Genomic DNA, 18,130 nt, shown 5'->3' with positions numbered 1-18,130 from the left:
GGCCCCGCGCCGCATGGCCGCTCCCACCGCCAGCCCCGCGCCCCGGCCCCGGCCCGGCCGCGGCCCCGCGGAGCCTCCGGGGCGGTCATTGGGCGGCGGCTGCCGCTGCCTACGTGCGGCGGGCGGCCAGCGGGGCGGGGCTGCGGGCTCGGCGCTCACAGCCGGCCAGGGACCCGCGCCTCGGTCCCGCAGCCCTGACAGCCCCGAGCCCCGACAGCCCCGCGCCCAACAAGGGGAAGCGATGCTGATGCTGGACTGCAGTTCAGAGGTGAGGTCTGCGAGGGTCTGTCTGTGGTTCTGTCTTACCGAGAGCCCAGCTACGGAAGTGAATGAGGCGGTGTTTGCCTTGAGCTGCGGGGTTAATGTTGGGGCACTGCCACTCTCGATCGGTGTTTCTGGTTAAGGGATTAAAAACGAAAACAGTCTTTCTTGCACTGTTCTTTAAAAAAGAAAATACTTAAAAGGCAACTTCAAGGAACATGAAGGTCCAATGATTTGCAAGGGGAATGTTTTTTGCTGTGATGCAGTATTCTGAGACCTGCCGTGTCTTACACTGCCAGTAACATTTCTTCTTTTTTCTTTTGGTATCTCGTTTCAGTTCGGTAGTTTCAGCAACCTGTTTGAGACAGGAAGCGGTGTGAACGCACCTGCAGATGCCTCTGGTCAGTCTCCAGCTCACTTGGCTGCTTGTGGTGGTGAAGCTTTTTTCCTACTTTGGCAACTGCAGACAGGAGCAAATTTGAACCAACAGGTAAAAACCACATACATTTTATTCCTTCCACTTCTAATCTGGCATGCCAGTAAATCCACTTACTATTATTTACACACTTTTTATCTAAGAGAGGGTTTTTTTTATACTCAGTTGTATTGCATGAGATATCTAGGGTTGCTTATTCTAGAGTAACTTCTAGCATGAACCAGAAATCCTGTCTATACTGCATTAGCAACTTCACTTGCAATGTATAATTTAATTTTCACACTTAAGAGTGCTGCATGCAGATGTCCAAACAACTTAATTCTTTTACACAACTATTTATTTTTCCTTCAAAAGTTTGACCCTACTTAAGTAAATGTAAGGATTCTTACTCGAGTTGCTTAGTTTAATTCCTTATACCTCTGAGCTGGTAGCAAGCTATTGGTAACAGCAATCCCTGAATGGTGCTAAGAGATGCTATTAATCTGTGCAGAGAGTATTCTTTGTAAGTTATCTTTTAGAAGGCAAAGGTTAAACAATGAGTACTGCAGGAGACAGCACTTCTGCTTTGTGGTGATGAATACATTAGACATTTAATGGTCGTACACTTTACTAGCTATATTCCTTTCATCTCTCTCTGAGCTCACAACAGACTGGTGTACATAAACAGTCATTCTGGAGAACAAGACAGCTTTATCCTACTCCTCTTCTTGCAAATGACTGTTATATATAAATTGTGTTTTTAGGATTGCCTTGGAGAAGCCCCGATACATAAAGCAGCAAAAGTTGGGAGTTTGGAATGTCTTGCTCTCCTTGTTGCTGGTGATGCTAAAATTGAGTAAGTTGAGCAACATTTAGTAACTTCAGTAAGAGCATCAAAGGATGTGCATTTTAGAGAGTACATTTAACTTGCTCAGAACACACATGCTAAGGCTGTAAATATAGCATGACTATAGCCATAGGAGTATTAAAAACTGATATAAACACCAAAGGAGCACTGACCACATGCTCACATACTGTTGTTTAGCTATATACCTCTGTGATAACTGCTGAGAGAATATTCCTGATCATAATCTCACCTTCTTCTTGTCTTTCTGATATACTAAAGCCACTAATAGTCTGATGACAAATTTATTTTAAAATAACTATTCCTTTTTGTATTTAATACCAACCCCCTGTATGAGCCCTATACTATCCTTGACAAACCTTGGTATTGACTCTCAGTACTTATTTTTATACACCTGCCTAAATTACCACTTAATCATTGCTTGCTCATTATTCCAGTTTAATCAGTTATTGTTAATTCTGTATTTCAGCTTATGCAACAACAGTGGACAGACAGCAGCAGACCTTGCACTGGATTATGGCTTTCTGGAATGTGCCAAGTTCCTCAGGACAATTCAGCACACTCAGACAATGAAACTGAAAGGACAGTCTGGATCCTTGCTAAGTGACAGACATGGCTTGCAGAGAGAGGATCCAACTGCACAGAAACAAGAAAGTGAAACCAGCAGATCTGTAAACAGGAAGAGGAGAAGATCAGATGGTGCGTAATAGTGTTGGTTTAATACAATTCAGAATATTTTAAAAAATGTTTTTAGCATCTAAGTAAAACAAATGTGTGTTAGAGCAGTTAGATTTAGAAGCCTCCTAGTAAGGATGAACTTGCATAGGTACTTACGGTTAGGGTCTTCTTTGAAATGGAGAGTACATGTGGAATGCCACTTATGAGGCTACTTCAACACAGAAAAAATGAAAATTGTGGGTACTCTTACTGATGTACTGATGGAGTAGCTACAGACTTACTTTGTTTCTATGACAGATTTTGTCTCCTAGTTGCCAAAAGAAACAGCTTGTAATACCAACATGAAATAAGGGGAATCTGAGGTCTGAAGAACCATGACTGGATGATACACTGAGAAGTCAGATGTGTGTGCTGGGACATTGTCTCCTTCCGAGAAGGAGGAAAGCTTGTTTATTGTTACTTCTTACAGAAGAATTTTGTGAGGTTTTTTCCTCCCCTGGAATACTTGTATTCATTCAGCTATAAATAAATGAGCATAGGAAAATTAATTATCTTGCTTTTTCTGTGTAAATATGACAGCAAAACGAATAAAATTCAGTAAATATAGCCATTCTTTTCCCACTCCTAAAGTGTGTCATCAAGAATACCAGCAACAAACAAGGCCTTTGAACAGATTCATAATGGACAAGACAGCTGGCTAAGTGGAACTTGAAACACAGAGGACATTTTATCTTTTTTTCATGAAAGAATTCCATAAAACAAACAGATTTGGCATTTAATCTAAAAAGATTCTAGCAGAAGAGGAAATACTATATAAACCTAAAATGGTGCTATGGAAAAGTACAGAGTATTTGTTGCCTAATAAATGCATTTGTAAGGAATACAGTTCAAAGCAGGTAACTTGTTTCTAGAGGTTTCATTAAAAAAAATAGTTTCTTAATTTAAGTAATTCAGCCAAAATTTCTATTTCAACTGGGTTTTGATTGACTTAAAGCATTATTTTGATAAATAACAGGACAGTTTTATCTAGATCAGCTACTATTCTGTCTCAGCGCGTTCAGCGTAAGAGTGAATTTAAATAGCCTTTGGTCGTTGAGGTAGGCACAGATTATAATAGGCGTCCTTGTTCCAAAACTCCGGGCCCTTCCATCCACACCAGCCCTGTCCAAGGAAAAGCAAGATAGCTTTTAAATCTTACTTTGAATTCTGTTTTTCCTGTCTACTACTATTGAGTCTATTCTTATTTTACTAATCATACTAATCTAAGCTGTATGAATTATTTTCAAATGTCTATAGAATGCAATGACAGTTTTCAGAAAGTTCTCTACATGCCTGGAAAAACATTAATGGAAACCACATTACAAAAAGACTCTCTCCCCCTTCCTCCCTCCCCAGCTTAATTCTTAGAAAGTATCATCTTGTCCCTATCCCCACCTCCCCACTACCTTCTGCTGCTCCTGAGAAGCTGATGTTATTCTGAAATGCCATCATTCTCACAGTTTCCCGTAGTTCCTCCCTAGACACTATTGATGAGGAAAGTGGGTTCTGCATTTATTTTATCCTCCTGGACCACTGAACCATTCTTACAGCTAGTAGCTGTAACAGCCTTTGGTTCTACAAATTCTTTGGAAATTGTTTCTTCTTGTGTTCATTTCAAGCTTTGATCATTATAGGCCAGTAAAATGTTTATTAAACAGCTCCTTTTTTTTTTTTTTTTGTTTGTTGGGTTTTTGTTTCTTTGGATTTATTTGTTGGTTTGGTTTTTTGTCTGTTTGGTTGTTTTTTGTTGGGCCTACACAAAGGTATCAAAGATTAGAAATAAAAGTTACTATTTGCAACTTAATATAAAAACAGAGAAGACATTGATTACCTAGCACTTACAGGATGATTCAGCTGTTTTAAGAGTTTACATTTCTGACACTATATTTGCTGGTTTGTAATGTGCTGTGTCATCCCTTTTAGTGGCTTTAAATGTGGAAATGACATTACATACCTCTGAGCACTTTGTAGTTTTTCCACATTTTCAAAACAATTCAGTACCTGCCCTCTGATCATTGCTAAAGGCCTGATCTGAGAATGGTTAGTGTTGGATTTTTAAAAGTATTTTTAAAATTTAAAATAAATTATCTTCTCTGTTTCATTTAGAACATTGTACAGCCTAAACAGAATTTTCTGTTTTATTCAAAATACAAAGCACATTGTATAAACTCCTAGGTAAAAGGGGAGATGGGTGAATTCATATAAATTAAAAACCTTGCTCTATAGTATAATAACTTGATGTAGTTTCTGATCGGATATATCTCCAAAGACACTAAGTTGCAGAAACTGACAATACTTAGCATATTGTAGTAAGCAGGTGAACTGGGGTCAGTGCTTCTTCCATAAGGAATGAAGAAGCCATAAAATGGCCACATTGTATTTGGCTGGACATTATTTGGTTAATGCCAAAATACATGTACATACATAAATGTGTGAGTGTATACGTGCATTAAGCCTCACCTTCTCCAAAATAACATGCAGATCTTCTCCTCCAGTGTAATGTGGGTCTAGAATCAAGTATTTAATGTACCCTGTAGTCTCATTCCAAGCCACTCCTAATATCGTGTGAGCCAAAACACCTCCACCTAAAATAGGAGAAACATAGATTGCTGATTTTTTTTTCACTGGGATTGATTTAATGTGCAAGGGTTAAATAAAAGTACATCAACACCTTCTATTAATGGATTTGCTTGTATCAAGATGATTCTGAAAGTGTCTAACATAAGATTCTTCACATTATTAAACAATGTATCTTTAATACATATAAGAAAGTTTAGTTGTAGTAACTAAAGTAAGTGGAGAATGTATTTTCCAAATTTTTTCCAAGTCAGCAAGGCAGGTTAAATCCTCAGCACTTCTACCAGATGATGTCAAGAAATATTTCAAACATCCCTTTTACACTTTTTCTTTAAAGAAACCTAACTGTATGAAAGAAATCTACAAAATTTCATGGTTGTAAAAGGACTAAAATTAGAAGAGAAATCAGAATTCCTGGATGAGGTTTATCTACTGTTTCCTACTATGTTACATCAATAAATATTAGGGGCAGAATAGTAAATTCTGATTTCCTTTTCCCCAGCCTGCAAACAGGAAAAGGGGATATTTTGATGAGATGGGCACAGGTCAACTCTTGTATGTTTCTTTCAGATAACATGCCATATTTTACTTCCCCGTGATACTGTAGTAATAACTCCACACAGCACATAAGGATTGCAAAATCCCTGGAAGAATACAAGCAAAAACAATCCCCAAACCCCACCCTCCAAAGCCCATCTCCAGCCCTCCAATGACAAGAAGAATTAAACCAACCTACAAGAGAGCATTAGAGGGAAGGGTAAGTTACAGACTAAGATTTTTCAACATAGGATTCGACATTCTTGAAATTCAGACAAAAAGGCTGCCAAAAGGCCATTAATATTTAACAGAATCATAGCATGGTTTGGGTTGTAAGGGACTTTAAGTATCACCTAGTTCCAATCCCCCTGCCATGGGCAGGTCACCTCCCACTAGACCAGGTGCTCAAAGCTCCATTGAACCTGGCCTTGAGCCTTGGGCCATCCCGCTGGTCTTGGGGCATCCACAGCTTCTCTGGGCAGCAATTCTGGTGTCTCAAAGGGAAACATTTCTTCCTAATATCTAATCTAAACCATCACCACACCAAAGTCTGGACTTCTGGCACCTCTGTTTTGAGAAAGTTACACTGCATTATGGAATGACAAATACAGGCTGAAAAATTGCTTTAATTAATGTTTTTAAAGTTGAAAATAATATCAATATTACTGATTTGTAACATGGAACATAGCATGGAAAAAATAGTTCAATTAATGTCACAGTATTTTTACAAATGGCACTTCTTATCATACCAGTATTTCAGATTATTAAAACTGGTCTTAAAGCAAATTTGGATAATACCCTTCTCTTCCAAGCCAGATAAACAGTATTCTTCTCTGAGGGGAAGTTTTGGGGAACTCTATGAACTTCTGCTCCTGTAGAGAATGGAATCAGCCCAAGTTCTGACTTAATAGGAATTTATAAAACACCCTTTAGACTGACTTTTGTTACTATGTTTAATACTAAGCTTGAAAGAAATACTAAATAAAAAGATACCAATCAGACTAAACTGTATCATTTTCGAGGCTACCTTGGGAAAACCGTAATTTTTAATTAATCTATAGTTTTGATTAACTCATTTACAGTAAATTGAATGGGTTCTAATTGAAATGAAATTCAGCACAGGGAGGCCATACACTTTCATTAGCATTCTTCAATATTCAAGCACTTACCAATCATAATCGGAGTTCCCTCAGTCTTGAAATGATTAGCAAGCTCTCTTCCCTGCAATGCTAGTTCAGAACCCTGGCTAGGTAAGAAAAACAACAAGAGATTTGTCATTTTCACTAGGCTTACTTCTCTAATTATCCATGATACTTGTTCACTGCATAGATAACTGATTAGAAAGTCACTTGGATTATTCCTGTGTAAACTGCCTGAGAAAATCTGAAAAACATTTTTTAACACAAGGTCTATTTGCTAGGCAAGGAAATTAATACAGACATTTTTTAGTATCTTGTCTTTCTATTTCTTTAATAGTGGCTAATCTTTGTAAAACCCAGTGAAAGTCTGTGTGCCTAATTCCCAAGTAGAGAGAATGGATTAAATGCAGACAGAATACAAAACTGGGAAATGGTGCATTTATTATAAAGGATCCAGTACTGGTGTTGCTGGTGCAGCTGTGAAGTCTTATTTCCATAAAGAATTAGAGATGCTAGCTGGAAATAAGCCCAAGACAAAAATGTTTTCCACTACCAGTGACCAGCTGAAAAAGCTGCATGATTATTTCTTCTTCCCGGTATGGTAGTGATGGTTTTTTTGTAACACTGAGAAAAACTGGTGCTCCCTTGTAGCAGCACTATGAGCAATTCTACCCAGTTCAGAAAGGAGTGTATTCTATATTCTCAAATGCAGGAATAAAAATCTTCCTAGTGGCAGGGCCTGTCATAGTTGCTATAAATAATAGGTGGATCATCTGCAAGTACAAGCTCTGGAACAAAAAATAGATTAAAATATTGAAGACCTGAACTATTTTCCTACCATTAAGGATCCTCATCATTATGCTCTTTTAGAATATCTACAGTGTGAATTTACTCTAAAAAAACATAACACATGAAAAGTATTTTGGTTTGTATTTTCATACATAGTGTATGTTCTTAATTTCACGATTGTATTTATTAAATGTTCAGGGTTTTATTAGTCTGCTTAGTGTTTCCTAAATGATAAAAAATATGGTCATTTTTCTTCTGATAAATGCTAAAGACTATCCTTCTTGTCCCAAATATCCTCATAGGGTCCTTCATTGTGTATGAGAGCATCAAGTTGTCAGAATGGAAACAAATTCCTTGCTTTATTTGTCACACAAATGCAAAAAGGGGAACATTATTTTCCAGACTTTTCAACAACTTTCCTCAATCCTAAACTCACAAGTTAGGTCTGTGGCTGCAGTAATAATCTATTTGTCAGAGTACATTCATTCTGTCTGGACATCAGACTGTGTGCCTGCATCAAAAATTGTGGTGCAAAGGAATAGGTTGAATTCCATATCAGTTTGCATATCATGAAGCAATTTATAGATTAAGCAAACTCAATGGGAGCCACATTTCTTGTGGAAACATTTGACCATAGCTTTATAAAAGCAGGCAATTTGCTTATTATTAAGCAATTTACAGCAAATGGAAACTGGAACCCCAAGCTCCCAAGAAATTTAACACCACCTTCACCTGTAAGCACTTAGCACAACTGAAGTTAGGAACAGAGGGTTAATTATACCTCTTATTTAATTATATCTCTTCTCCCATGTACTGTGATCATGATTTGCATTTTAAGGCATTCAGTCTTTTTAGCAATTACCAAGCTACTAAACAGGTAGTGATTCTTACCTGACAAATAATATTTTGGATGTTATTCCAAAAAGCTGATTCAAAACAAGCTGTACCTCAATCGAACCAATCCATTGCCGTGACCCAACAAATGCTGCAGGCTTGTCTCCAGCATCAACCAGTGCCTTCCCAACATCATAATGAGGAAGAAACCCAAATATCAACAACATATAGTAGGGAATTCCACCATGTTGTGTGAACAAAGTTACTTTATACATATAGGCATGTGTTTTGAACCTAGCTGTTTAAAAGCAGACCAGTGAATGCTGGATTTGTTCACTGCGGTTCTGTTTTGGAAATGTCCCTTTGAGCAGTAATGCAGAACTGTGTCCATGAGCAGAGACTACAATCCCAGGTCCACAGGCTGGGAGGGGGACCACTGAGCTCTTTAATAATAGAGTGCATCATTTGTACACTGCAGAAGCCACTTCACAGACTGAAAAGCTTGGATTTCTATTCAAAGCACTCAGGAAAGGATCCATAAAATAGTGCTCTAGAAGAGGCTACTGATCCATGTCAAAGGTTATGGTTTATTTTAAACTCTTCCTCATTTTGAGGCTTATATGTTGCATTCAGCACTGGAGAGGGACCTTTTCTGCTCAGGACACAAAGCCCAAAGGTTTTCTGAGGGCTACTGCCCTCTTTTAGATGCTTAAATATGATACAGGCAGGCACAGATTTCAATAGCATTCAGGTGTGGATTGAGAAATGTTCAGGAAATGTGGTTTTATCTTTAGTGTTCAAATCCCTGCTATATATAATAAATGTTTTTTCATGGAATGAATTAAACTTTACTAAAAATGTTCAGTAAATAACTGTAACATGAAGAATTATATTTAGAAGACAGAAGGTAACTGCAGTATTCCTTGACAGGCATACCCAAGTATGGGTATTAGCTACAAGCCTACAGTTTTAATTCAGTGCTGTTAACAAAAATGAACATATTCAGGTGTGCATTTAAATTCGAAATAGAAAAAGAAGTGAAAGAGAGTTCAAAAATCAGGAAAAGTGTACTACTGTCAAAGGGAAAGTTGCAGAAGTTGTCAGTAAATTCCTGTGTAGCATCTGGGAACTAATCCAGCTGTCACTGCATATGACAGCCAGTTTTAAAACTGATTTTAGCATGACATAGTGGGTTCTTTGTTCTTTTCATTTGACAAAAACACTGAAAATGTCATATCACAGCTCCTAATAGAACATTAATCCATGGAAACATTTAAAAGATTATTTTAATGTATCTTATTTGTACGGATAATGTCACCCAACACAAACATTTTAGAAACACTAGTCCAATTTAAGGGACAAAAAATATCTTCTAAATGTACGAATTTGATATTTAAAAAATGACCTACACAAACCTTTCTAGACAAATATGCATAAAATAAACTCCTTCAATGTTCTGTACCTGTTGAATTTCCTTGTGTGTTGGTATAGGTCTATCCATGTAGCCTTGGTGCTTGAACCAAGAGCAGATGGTCTGCAAAGACCGATAGGCACAGCCCCAGCCACTGTCATCGATGCGGTCCTGCATATAGTGGTGGTAACTGTATACACCTTGTACTAAATAAACCTGCACAGGAGGGGAGAACACACAGACATCAGGTCACACGTGCATCAGTTTTCACAGAAGTCATATCACCTGGCACTTCCACTGTAAAGTTTCAGTTGGGAACTGCAAATCTTTGGAAGATTCAAAGGGTCATTATTCACACATGATTAACTCCACCTCATTTTGTCTCCTAAACTCTGTTCATAGTTTTAGTTTCTTGTCCTGGTTCTGAGAAACTTTTTAGAATACATGCTAAAAACATTGACATTTTTTTTCCCAAGAAAATCCAATTTCTTTGGGACAAATACAACAAATTAAAGCAATGCCATTTTGTGCAGAGGAGCCCTTTTGCTTAAAAGATCAAGCTAATTATTTCACTTTCTCATCTGCACATCACTGATTATCTATTTAATTCTTTAAAAAAAAAATCTCAATTAAAATAAAAAGGTACTTTCTGAAAAATGTTTCAATTTAAACTTACCATACCAGACTCCATGCCAGGTGAACTAAGATGTAAATGTGGATTTCTGAGATATCCATCTTTATATGGTTCATCTGGAAAATGATAAGCATTTGCTCTCTTGAAATACGGTCTGTCACAAGGCAGATTGTATAACCCATGCAATTCCTACATGCAAGTTCAAATAAAAATAAGAAACACAATTCAAATTTTGGATTAAAAGAAAGACCACATTGTAAGCAGCAATAAAAATATAATTTTAATAGCATAGTTTGGCAAATTATTAAAATAGGCTTAATCAAACATTCAGCAGGTATGTTTACTACCAGACCTTATCTCTCCAGGGAAGCTCATGCAGGCTTACCTGCCATCTAAAGGGCCCACTACTTTATGCAGTCTTGTTACATAACACCTGCTGCTGGGGCCCCACTGAAAATACCAGGAGTAACAAGTTTGTTATGAAAGCATGATAAAATACACTATAATAGAAGAGGATTACAGTTTTATCTACACAGTAATGTAGATACACACACCAAATTAAAATCTTGACTGATATTGCAGCATACAAATAACACAGACTGAGACAAAGTAAAGATATTTGGCTTACGGTTCAAGCAGATTCAGTCTATTTAAAATCTCTTAAGCTCTGTTTGCCACACAGCAGCCTCATTTAAAGAGATAAATTGTCTTATTTCACAGAGCGTAAGAGTGAAAGGCATGATGAGATCATGTAGGATAATGTGTATAACACAGGTAATACATTCAGGCAGATGACCCAGCACTGAACCCAGCTACAGGAGCTGCAGTAACACTTCCTATCAGTGGGTTAGAGTGAACAGCAGACAGAGAGTAGGAAACACAGGCAGTGCCACCAGTGCCTGAGGCCTCTGCAAACACAAGGCTAGACTGGGTTTTATATACCCAGTAATGCGCCACACAGAAAAAGTCCCCTCAGCTTCTCCACCTCTAAGCTGCAGAATATTCTTTCCCTGCTCTCAGTACCTGCAATTGTGTGACCGAGACTGATACCAGTCTCAATTTGAAACGACTGCCATATCTCAACATTCTTCCACCTCATCCATATTCTTTTTTCTAGATGTACCAACCCAAAGGCAAAAACAAGCCGAAAACTAGCTAAGCCTGGTGAACTGTGAGCTACAAAAAGCAGCCTCCTCCAAACAGAAAGAAACCCCACAACACCACTAAACCCCAAGAAAGAAACCAAACCAAACAAAACCCCAGTACTAACCCTTTCAGGACATGTGTTAAAAGCTGAATGTAGTAAGACACCAAAAGGAAACTGATGTTCTACCATAGAAGAATAAAAAAAAGGAGAAATTCAAAGAATACTGTACTGGAAGTATAATTTAGAGAAAATATTTATCAACCAAATTTTATATACTTTTAAAGTTTCTGTTATTCCCTCACAAAAATGAGATCTGGCACATTCTACAAAATAACTTCTAATAAATCAAGTTTCCACATTCAGTATACTGCTTTGGTTATAATAAAAATGAATCTAAAATATAGCAGCATCTGCTAGTATTTATTCTACGTTGACTAAATAGAAAGCCTTAACACTGCTTCAATTACAGTAATTAAAAATAAAAGATCTGGTCCTGTTACTGTTTGTTAGCCTTACCTTTCTGTAACTTTCCAACTGATCATCTGAAATACCCGTAGGATATGAGATTGTTACAAGGTGATTTTTTCCTGGTAACATGAAATGAAATTGTTCTGGTACCACAATTGATGTTCCTTTCACATATTTCATGATGCATCTTTCCATGTCAGTTAATTGCCCATGAATTGCTTTCACTAGGAGATTTTGTACCCTGCAAAGTACAAGGGAGAATATTTCAAAAGTAGAGCAGTGATTGTGAATCATTTTTTCTCACAGCTGTGCGTTATACAATACCTAAATGCATGTCTGACCTGGTCAGATGTCTGCACTACTTCAATGCTTCTGCTCCCACGGGAAAAGGCAGAGCCCAACTGTCCCTTACTCAAAGCTTGTCTGCACACAGAAATGAGTCCCTAGTGATTCAATCCTCCCAAATGTGGCTACCTTGCTCTCATATCAGAAACATAATCAATATGAGCATTTGCCAAAATGAAAATTAAATACATGACTAAATGTTTTCTTTTTTTGCATTTTATCCACTCCATTTAGTGTCGTTCAGAGTTAAATCCTATGGAAAAAATGCAAGGAAAAAATACATAGGCAGACTCAAATGTTTTCCATCTGTACCTACCCAGCTGCACCCCCAAATGTAGGGCTGAGATTACAAAGACTCATCAAATACACCCCAACTCTCACTTTTATACACTTCATATACAAAAATTTCTAGAACATTTTCCTGACTTTCTCAATTCTTTGCTAAGCAATGGTTATGAGTTATCAAATTTGTCAGACATTGATAAACTGAATTTTTTATAGACAGAAAAAGGATCATGTCTCAAGATTACTGAAGTTAACAGCTGTCTACATGAGCTTTTATTATTTACACAGTTAAAATTACATCAGAAAAATACTACATGCTTTTCATTAAACTGGTGAATGATATAGTTTTACTTCATTATTTCAAGAAAAAGTAGAAATGAAGCTGAAAAATTGCAAGTCCAGGATAACACTTACTTTCCCCATGTCTCTTCTGGAGAAACAGATACAACAACATCAACTGGTAATGTCATATTTATGTAGTGGTGTTCTTTCTTTTCCCTTTCAATGACTGGAGCCATAGCAGCTAATGAAGACGTCATTTCCAACATGAGGTCTACATTGATTATCTGCTGCTGCAGAGAATAAAGACACCAATATTACATCTCCAACTACACATGAACCAAGAAGGCAAAAGTGAGATTGCAGGTATTTGGTATCAAACTCAGTAATGAAATACTTGGGTTAGAAAAAAGCTGATAATGTTAAAGACAAACTTCTATGTGCTGATCTACCATAGGTGGATTTCTTCATTTATGTTGAGTCTCAATGACTTTAAAAGCATTCTTTAAAGTCATGTAAATGCCTAAGTGTGTACAGAAAAGCCTAGGGAGGGCAAGTCTAAAAATGTTTTAAATTATAATTTTTCTTATAGATTAGGAACGTACCATATCCTGTAACTTTTTATCCTTTTTTTTGCCAAGCTTTCGTTTGGTCTCATCATCTTGATCAAATCTGAATTATCAACAGAAAGAGAAATTTCTGTAAGATGAAATTAATCTGTTAACCATCCCCCCTAGTTTTTAAATATACTTACTGTATAAATCGTCTTATCTCCTTACATGCAGACTCATCAGTCAGCTCTGGAACTGTGGTCATACCATTGTTAGGCCACACGTACACTGAACTGTGGCAAATTCTGAATACAAGAACCTCTGAGGACAGTTTGTTTTCAAGATCACTGAAAACATATCCTAATGCCTTTTTTGTTGATGCCTCTGAAACACAGTAAGGATATAATTAGCTTAGAAAATTCCCTCACCATTTTTTGTAGCTGTTGGGCACAAATTTAATAACATTTTTTGACTTGGAATAAAAATGCAAGTGCTGTTATGATCAGAAAAATGACTGGGTAAACAAAACTGAGGTAAGATTTCACTTAGCAGGTCTGTCTCAAACATTCACCCTCAGCTCCCTGAACAAAGGTGTACTGTTTCTCTCAGATGCTGCCAAACATACAGAAGAATATTCTACTACTTACCACATCTAATAAGTCTTAACCAAGCCTACGGCTGCAAACAAACTTCAATGTACAACTTTTATGTATATTTAGGCTTTTGAAAAAATCCTGAAAATACTCAATCTGAATCACTCGCATGTTTCTGACCTCATATTACTGTTCAGAAATACAAACCAAAACCAGACTAAATCTTTGTAAAAGCAGGACCTACATTCCAGCTGAGGACCAAATTTTGGCCAACATAAACCTGCAAGCCACAGTCTGGTTTGCCCGAAACTTTATTGCTGGTATGCACAGTTGCCTTTCAGAGCTTGTAAGGTGTTTTACTCACACCTTGTAACCTGAACCAATAATGGATATGACACTGTTGGATATGACAGAGTAACTGGCACATTAGCCATATTTTTTTCCTTACTGTGAGGGTTAGAAAACATTACTTTGAATACAGAACTAACAAGCTATCAAAGACTATGCATGTCTCTGATGTATTAACGTAAATTTGGTCACTATTAGATAACTTTTGTACTAGAAATCTGTAAAAATTACATTATTAGAAAAGTCATAGGAAAATTGCTCCAAAAGAAAAAGCTTACTGCCCTTCAAATGGAACAGTGTGCCATATTTACTTGTGCCATGCACTTGTACAATTCAACCACCACTCTGCTTCACCGTGGTTACAATTCACTACACCATAGACAAAGTCAAATAAATAACCCTTCTCTGAGAATGCAACTCACAAAATGCTGTTTTGGATTAGGTTGATCTATTCAACACTTCTGCTCCACATCACGAATTCAAATAAGCCCAAGTTCCTTATCAAGGTTCACTAGATGGAATTCAGTGCTTCTGCTAGAGCCAGACCCCTTTAAAATGCAGAATGACCAAGAGCTGAGCTAAAGACAGCCTCCTTTCCCATCCTGCCTTATGACACCTCAATGGCCCCTGAGAGCCCTGAGCAGGACTTCTGAGGAGACTGTCACTTTACTGTAAGAATGGGGGACTACAGCAGTCCCTTAATGCTTTATGGACTAGTCCCTTGCTATCACAGGGAATTGCAGTCGCTAATCCTCCATAAATTCAGTTGAGTGCCTGTTCCCCTTCTCTATTTCTCTGGAAAGACTGGACCAAAGTCTCAAAATTGTACTAATAATACAGTCCAATTATAACAAAATTCATTGCCTTAAAGTTATTCTCTGTTTGCTTAGAATTTTGGAGTCAACTTCAGCTTCAAGCTGAAAAGTGATCCCAATAACATATCCACAAGTAAGAAGTATATGCAAATAAAATTAGTTAAAAATGTCCATGTAAAGTTTATTTCTAATTAAAACAAAAACACAGGATGGAAAAAGAGTGTCAGAAAATTTATGGAGGTAAAAAATAATATTTACAAGTTTGTGAAGAAGCACTTAACACCTGGTAAAATGCCAAGAAAATTAATATAATAAATAGTTTCTTAATAAAAGTTAATATAAGTATTAAGAAATCAATTAGTCTTATAGACACACCATCAGTAGTTGCAAGCTGAAATGCAAGATCCAAGCCTCCTCTTATTCTGAAGAGTATATCCATAGCTTCCAGAATTATCTAAGGAGAAAAAAGAAGCAACAAAAATGAACAGCCATTTCAACATGCCCTCTCTCAAGCCACAACTGACTGCTGTTATACCACAGTGTGCAAAAACACCAGCAAATACTGCAGCTGCTCAGGTTACACAAGGCCAGTGAATAAACAGGGAAGTGTGAGTGGTGCAGCAGTACACAGTTGCTGCAACCAGCACCTCAATTACACCTGGAAATGCATTTCCTACCTCGACAAAAAAAGCCATAATTCTATACTTATACCATCTAGAAATACTTTAGGTAAAATCTCATTGTTTCAATCCAAATGTCATGTTTCCCATACATTCATATATATATATATATATATATATATATATATATATATATACACACATATATACATTCTTCCAGCTCAAGTAAAGCAAGGACAGAACTGAGCAGAAAGGTAATTAGGCACATCTGTAAGTATGCATTTCTTTATGTGGAATACACAGTTTCAGGAAAATGAGAAAAAGCAAAGTGTGGGGGTATGTGTGTGACATACACAACCTCTAGAACTGAGTTTCACATCTGACAGGGAGAGCGGCTTATGCCACCACAGAGACCAGCCAGCTGTTTCTTCTCCCTTCCAAGTCCCTGCTCTGCGTCCTCCTAACTGGTCACTGCAGACATTTTAACATGAACTTCACCAGAGAGCTCATGCAGATGGAAAAACACCCTTCTATTTAGAGAGGACTTTTCCAGACAGATCAATCCCCAGTCAAGTTCAGTCTGCCAGACAAAAACAGATGTGGCAGTACAGAGAGGAACAAAAGATGACAGATGAGTGTAGGTACTGCTCACTGCAACATTCCACAGGAAAAAAAAATGCTTAAACTGCTCAAAAAAAACCCTATCAAGCACATGTAAAAATAATTATACTAGGACCCTTTGGAAAGACTTACTGCACAACTGTTTGCTTACAAAGTATGAGACACTTCCATGTGCAATGCCATTGCTACTCATGAAATAAAAAACCCACAACATAGGAATAATTTTATTTCCATTAAAAGCATTCTAAAGAGAAATAAGCCAAATAAGCATTACTGTTAAAATATAATAATCTACTACAAATTATCTGCTGGTGAAGGATTTTCATGTTTCGGTGATTCTGGAGTGCCAAGAAACAGTTTGGTTCCTGAAGCATAATTTTAGATAACACAGTTATTTGCATTACTAGGGTCTTGGGAGTGTGGGACCCACAAAAGTGCCAGCCAGAATGTGACAAAAATGTTTGCCTGGGTTTATGTAAACGTTTTTTATTTGAATTATTACTATGCAAGAATAAGGTTCATGAACAAAAAGAAAAGCTCTGCAAAAGCAGCCACTTTTGATAGTGGCTCATCATGGACATCACAGAATCACAGCATGGGTGAAGCTGGAAAGGACCACAGCGGGTCACAGAATTACAGAACCGAGTGAGTTGGAAGGGAACCACAAGGACAATGAGTGCAACACTTAAGTGAATGGCCCATAACGGGGATCAAAACCACAGCCTTGGTGTTAGGGCAATGTGGTCCAACCTCCTTGCTCAAGCAGGGTTATCCTAGAATACATTGCACAGGATCGTGTCCAGACAGTTCCTGAGTATCTCCACTGAGGGAGACTCCACGCTCTCTCTGGACAATATGTTCCAGTGCTGTCACTGCACAGTAAAGAAGCTCTTTCTCGTGCTCAGGTGAAACTTCCTGGGCATCGGGTTCTGCCCGAGGCCTCCTGTCCTATTGCTTGGCACCACCGAGAAGAGCCTTGCATCATTATGATGACCTCTTCCAAAAAATCCGTGACTTAAGCCAGGCAAGCTGAGTCCCCAAGGGCGACGGAGAATGGCAGGGGCTATAGGAAGGCGTCAGTGCGGGAGGTGCCACTGCCCCCTGTGTGACACAACCTGGGCCTTGCAGAAAGGGGATCGAGGGGTCTCCGCACCTCCCCCCGAGGTGCCCCTGGGGCTGGAGGCCCAAACGCGACGGCCGAGCACCCAGCCTGCAGCGGGGACAGCAGCCCGCCCTGCCCCGCCCGGCCCGGCCCGGCTCCGCCGCTAGCTCGGCCCGGGCGGGGCCGCTCCCCTCCCCGCTGAGGAAGGACACCCACCCACATACCTACCTACCTAGTCTTGCACCCATCCATCCATTCCCCGGGGATGGCGAGAGGGGGCCGGGTCGGGGCGGGGCGGGCTCACCCCGTCCGTCAGCGCCGCCGCGGGGGCCGGGCCCGGCCGCATCCTGGCGGCGCACGCGCGCTGCTGCCCGGGCCCCGCCTCGCCCGGCTGGGGGCCCGGGCCCGAGAGCTTCCCGTCCGGCGGGGCGGGAGGGGCCGCGCTGCCGCGGGATTTCCCCCAGAATCCCGCACCTGCCCTGCCTTGCCCTGCCCTGCCCTGCCCTGCGGTGCTGCCGTGCCTGCCGGCGGCCGGCACGCTGCGGGGAGTGCGCGGGGCTGAGCGTTCTCTCCGTGGGCAGCCATGGCTGAGCTCAGCCCAGTGTGTCTGGGATCAGCGGCCTGCTGCCAAACGGTGGTAGTATTTCCTCGTCATTTCTACAAATCCATCGGAGACGCTCCGGAATCCCGCTGGCCCGGCTGCCTCGCGTTACTGCTCCTTCCAGGCCAGGCTCGTCCACATCGGCCCTCGCACTTCCTCAGGCACATCGGCATGCT

General features: G+C 39.3%; 2 protein-coding genes across 4 annotated transcripts; one reads left to right on the top strand and one right to left on the bottom strand.

The window, feature by feature from the left end:
• Positions 1-8: 8 nt before the first annotated feature.
• ANKRD37 (ankyrin repeat domain 37) lies at positions 9-2,767 on the top strand. Its single transcript, XM_053940055.1, has 5 exons — positions 9-268; positions 599-751; positions 1,441-1,532; positions 2,011-2,240; positions 2,517-2,767. The coding sequence occupies exons 1-5, from the start codon at positions 14-16 to the stop codon at positions 2,528-2,530; spliced, it is 744 nt and encodes a 247-aa protein (XP_053796030.1). The 5' UTR covers positions 9-13; the 3' UTR covers positions 2,531-2,767.
• Positions 2,768-2,917: 150 nt separating this feature from the next.
• UFSP2 (UFM1 specific peptidase 2) lies at positions 2,918-17,691 on the bottom strand. 3 transcript variants are annotated; one of them, XM_053940050.1, is made up of 12 exons: positions 17,582-17,691; positions 15,386-15,464; positions 13,458-13,638; positions 13,309-13,375; positions 12,839-12,996; positions 11,843-12,035; positions 10,222-10,368; positions 9,597-9,761; positions 8,192-8,316; positions 6,542-6,618; positions 4,719-4,843; positions 2,918-3,380 (listed from the first exon to the last, which is right to left on the bottom strand). In XM_053940050.1, exons 2-12 carry the CDS (start codon positions 15,447-15,449, stop codon positions 3,294-3,296), a joined length of 1,389 nt encoding a protein of 462 aa, XP_053796025.1. In that variant the 5' UTR covers positions 15,450-15,464; positions 17,582-17,691; the 3' UTR covers positions 2,918-3,293. The 3 variants fall into 3 exon arrangements, with proteins under 3 accessions (XP_053796025.1, XP_053796024.1, XP_053796026.1); XM_053940049.1 differs by having other exon boundaries at positions 17,586-17,691; XM_053940051.1 differs by having other exon boundaries at positions 12,839-12,993; positions 17,586-17,691.
• Between the last annotated feature and the right edge of the window lie 439 nt (positions 17,692-18,130).

This window comes from Vidua chalybeata, chromosome 4 (assembly GCF_026979565.1).
Source record: "Vidua chalybeata isolate OUT-0048 chromosome 4, bVidCha1 merged haplotype, whole genome shotgun sequence".
In the NCBI taxonomy this organism is placed as follows: Eukaryota; Metazoa; Chordata; class Aves; order Passeriformes; family Viduidae; genus Vidua; species Vidua chalybeata.
This window is presented reverse-complemented; position numbering and strand designations above follow the sequence as displayed.

Excerpts from the sequence above, each read along its gene's own strand:
- UFSP2 (XM_053940050.1), bottom strand. The coding sequence starts at position 15,449 with ATGGATATACTCTTCAGAATAAGAGGAGGCTTGGATCTTGCATTTCAG. Across the intron at positions 13,639-15,385 it reads TCAGCTTGCAACTACTGATG|AGGCATCAACAAAAAAGGCA; the intron begins GTGTGTCTATAA and ends ACTGTGTTTCAG. Across the intron at positions 13,376-13,457 it reads GAGATAAGACGATTTATACA|ATTTGATCAAGATGATGAGA; the intron begins GTAAGTATATTT and ends TTGATAATTCAG.
- ANKRD37 (XM_053940055.1), top strand. The coding sequence starts at position 14 with ATGGCCGCTCCCACCGCCAGCCCCGCGCCCCGGCCCCGGCCCGGCCGC. Across the intron at positions 269-598 it reads TGCTGGACTGCAGTTCAGAG|TTCGGTAGTTTCAGCAACCT; the intron begins GTGAGGTCTGCG and ends ATCTCGTTTCAG. Across the intron at positions 752-1,440 it reads GAGCAAATTTGAACCAACAG|GATTGCCTTGGAGAAGCCCC; the intron begins GTAAAAACCACA and ends TTGTGTTTTTAG.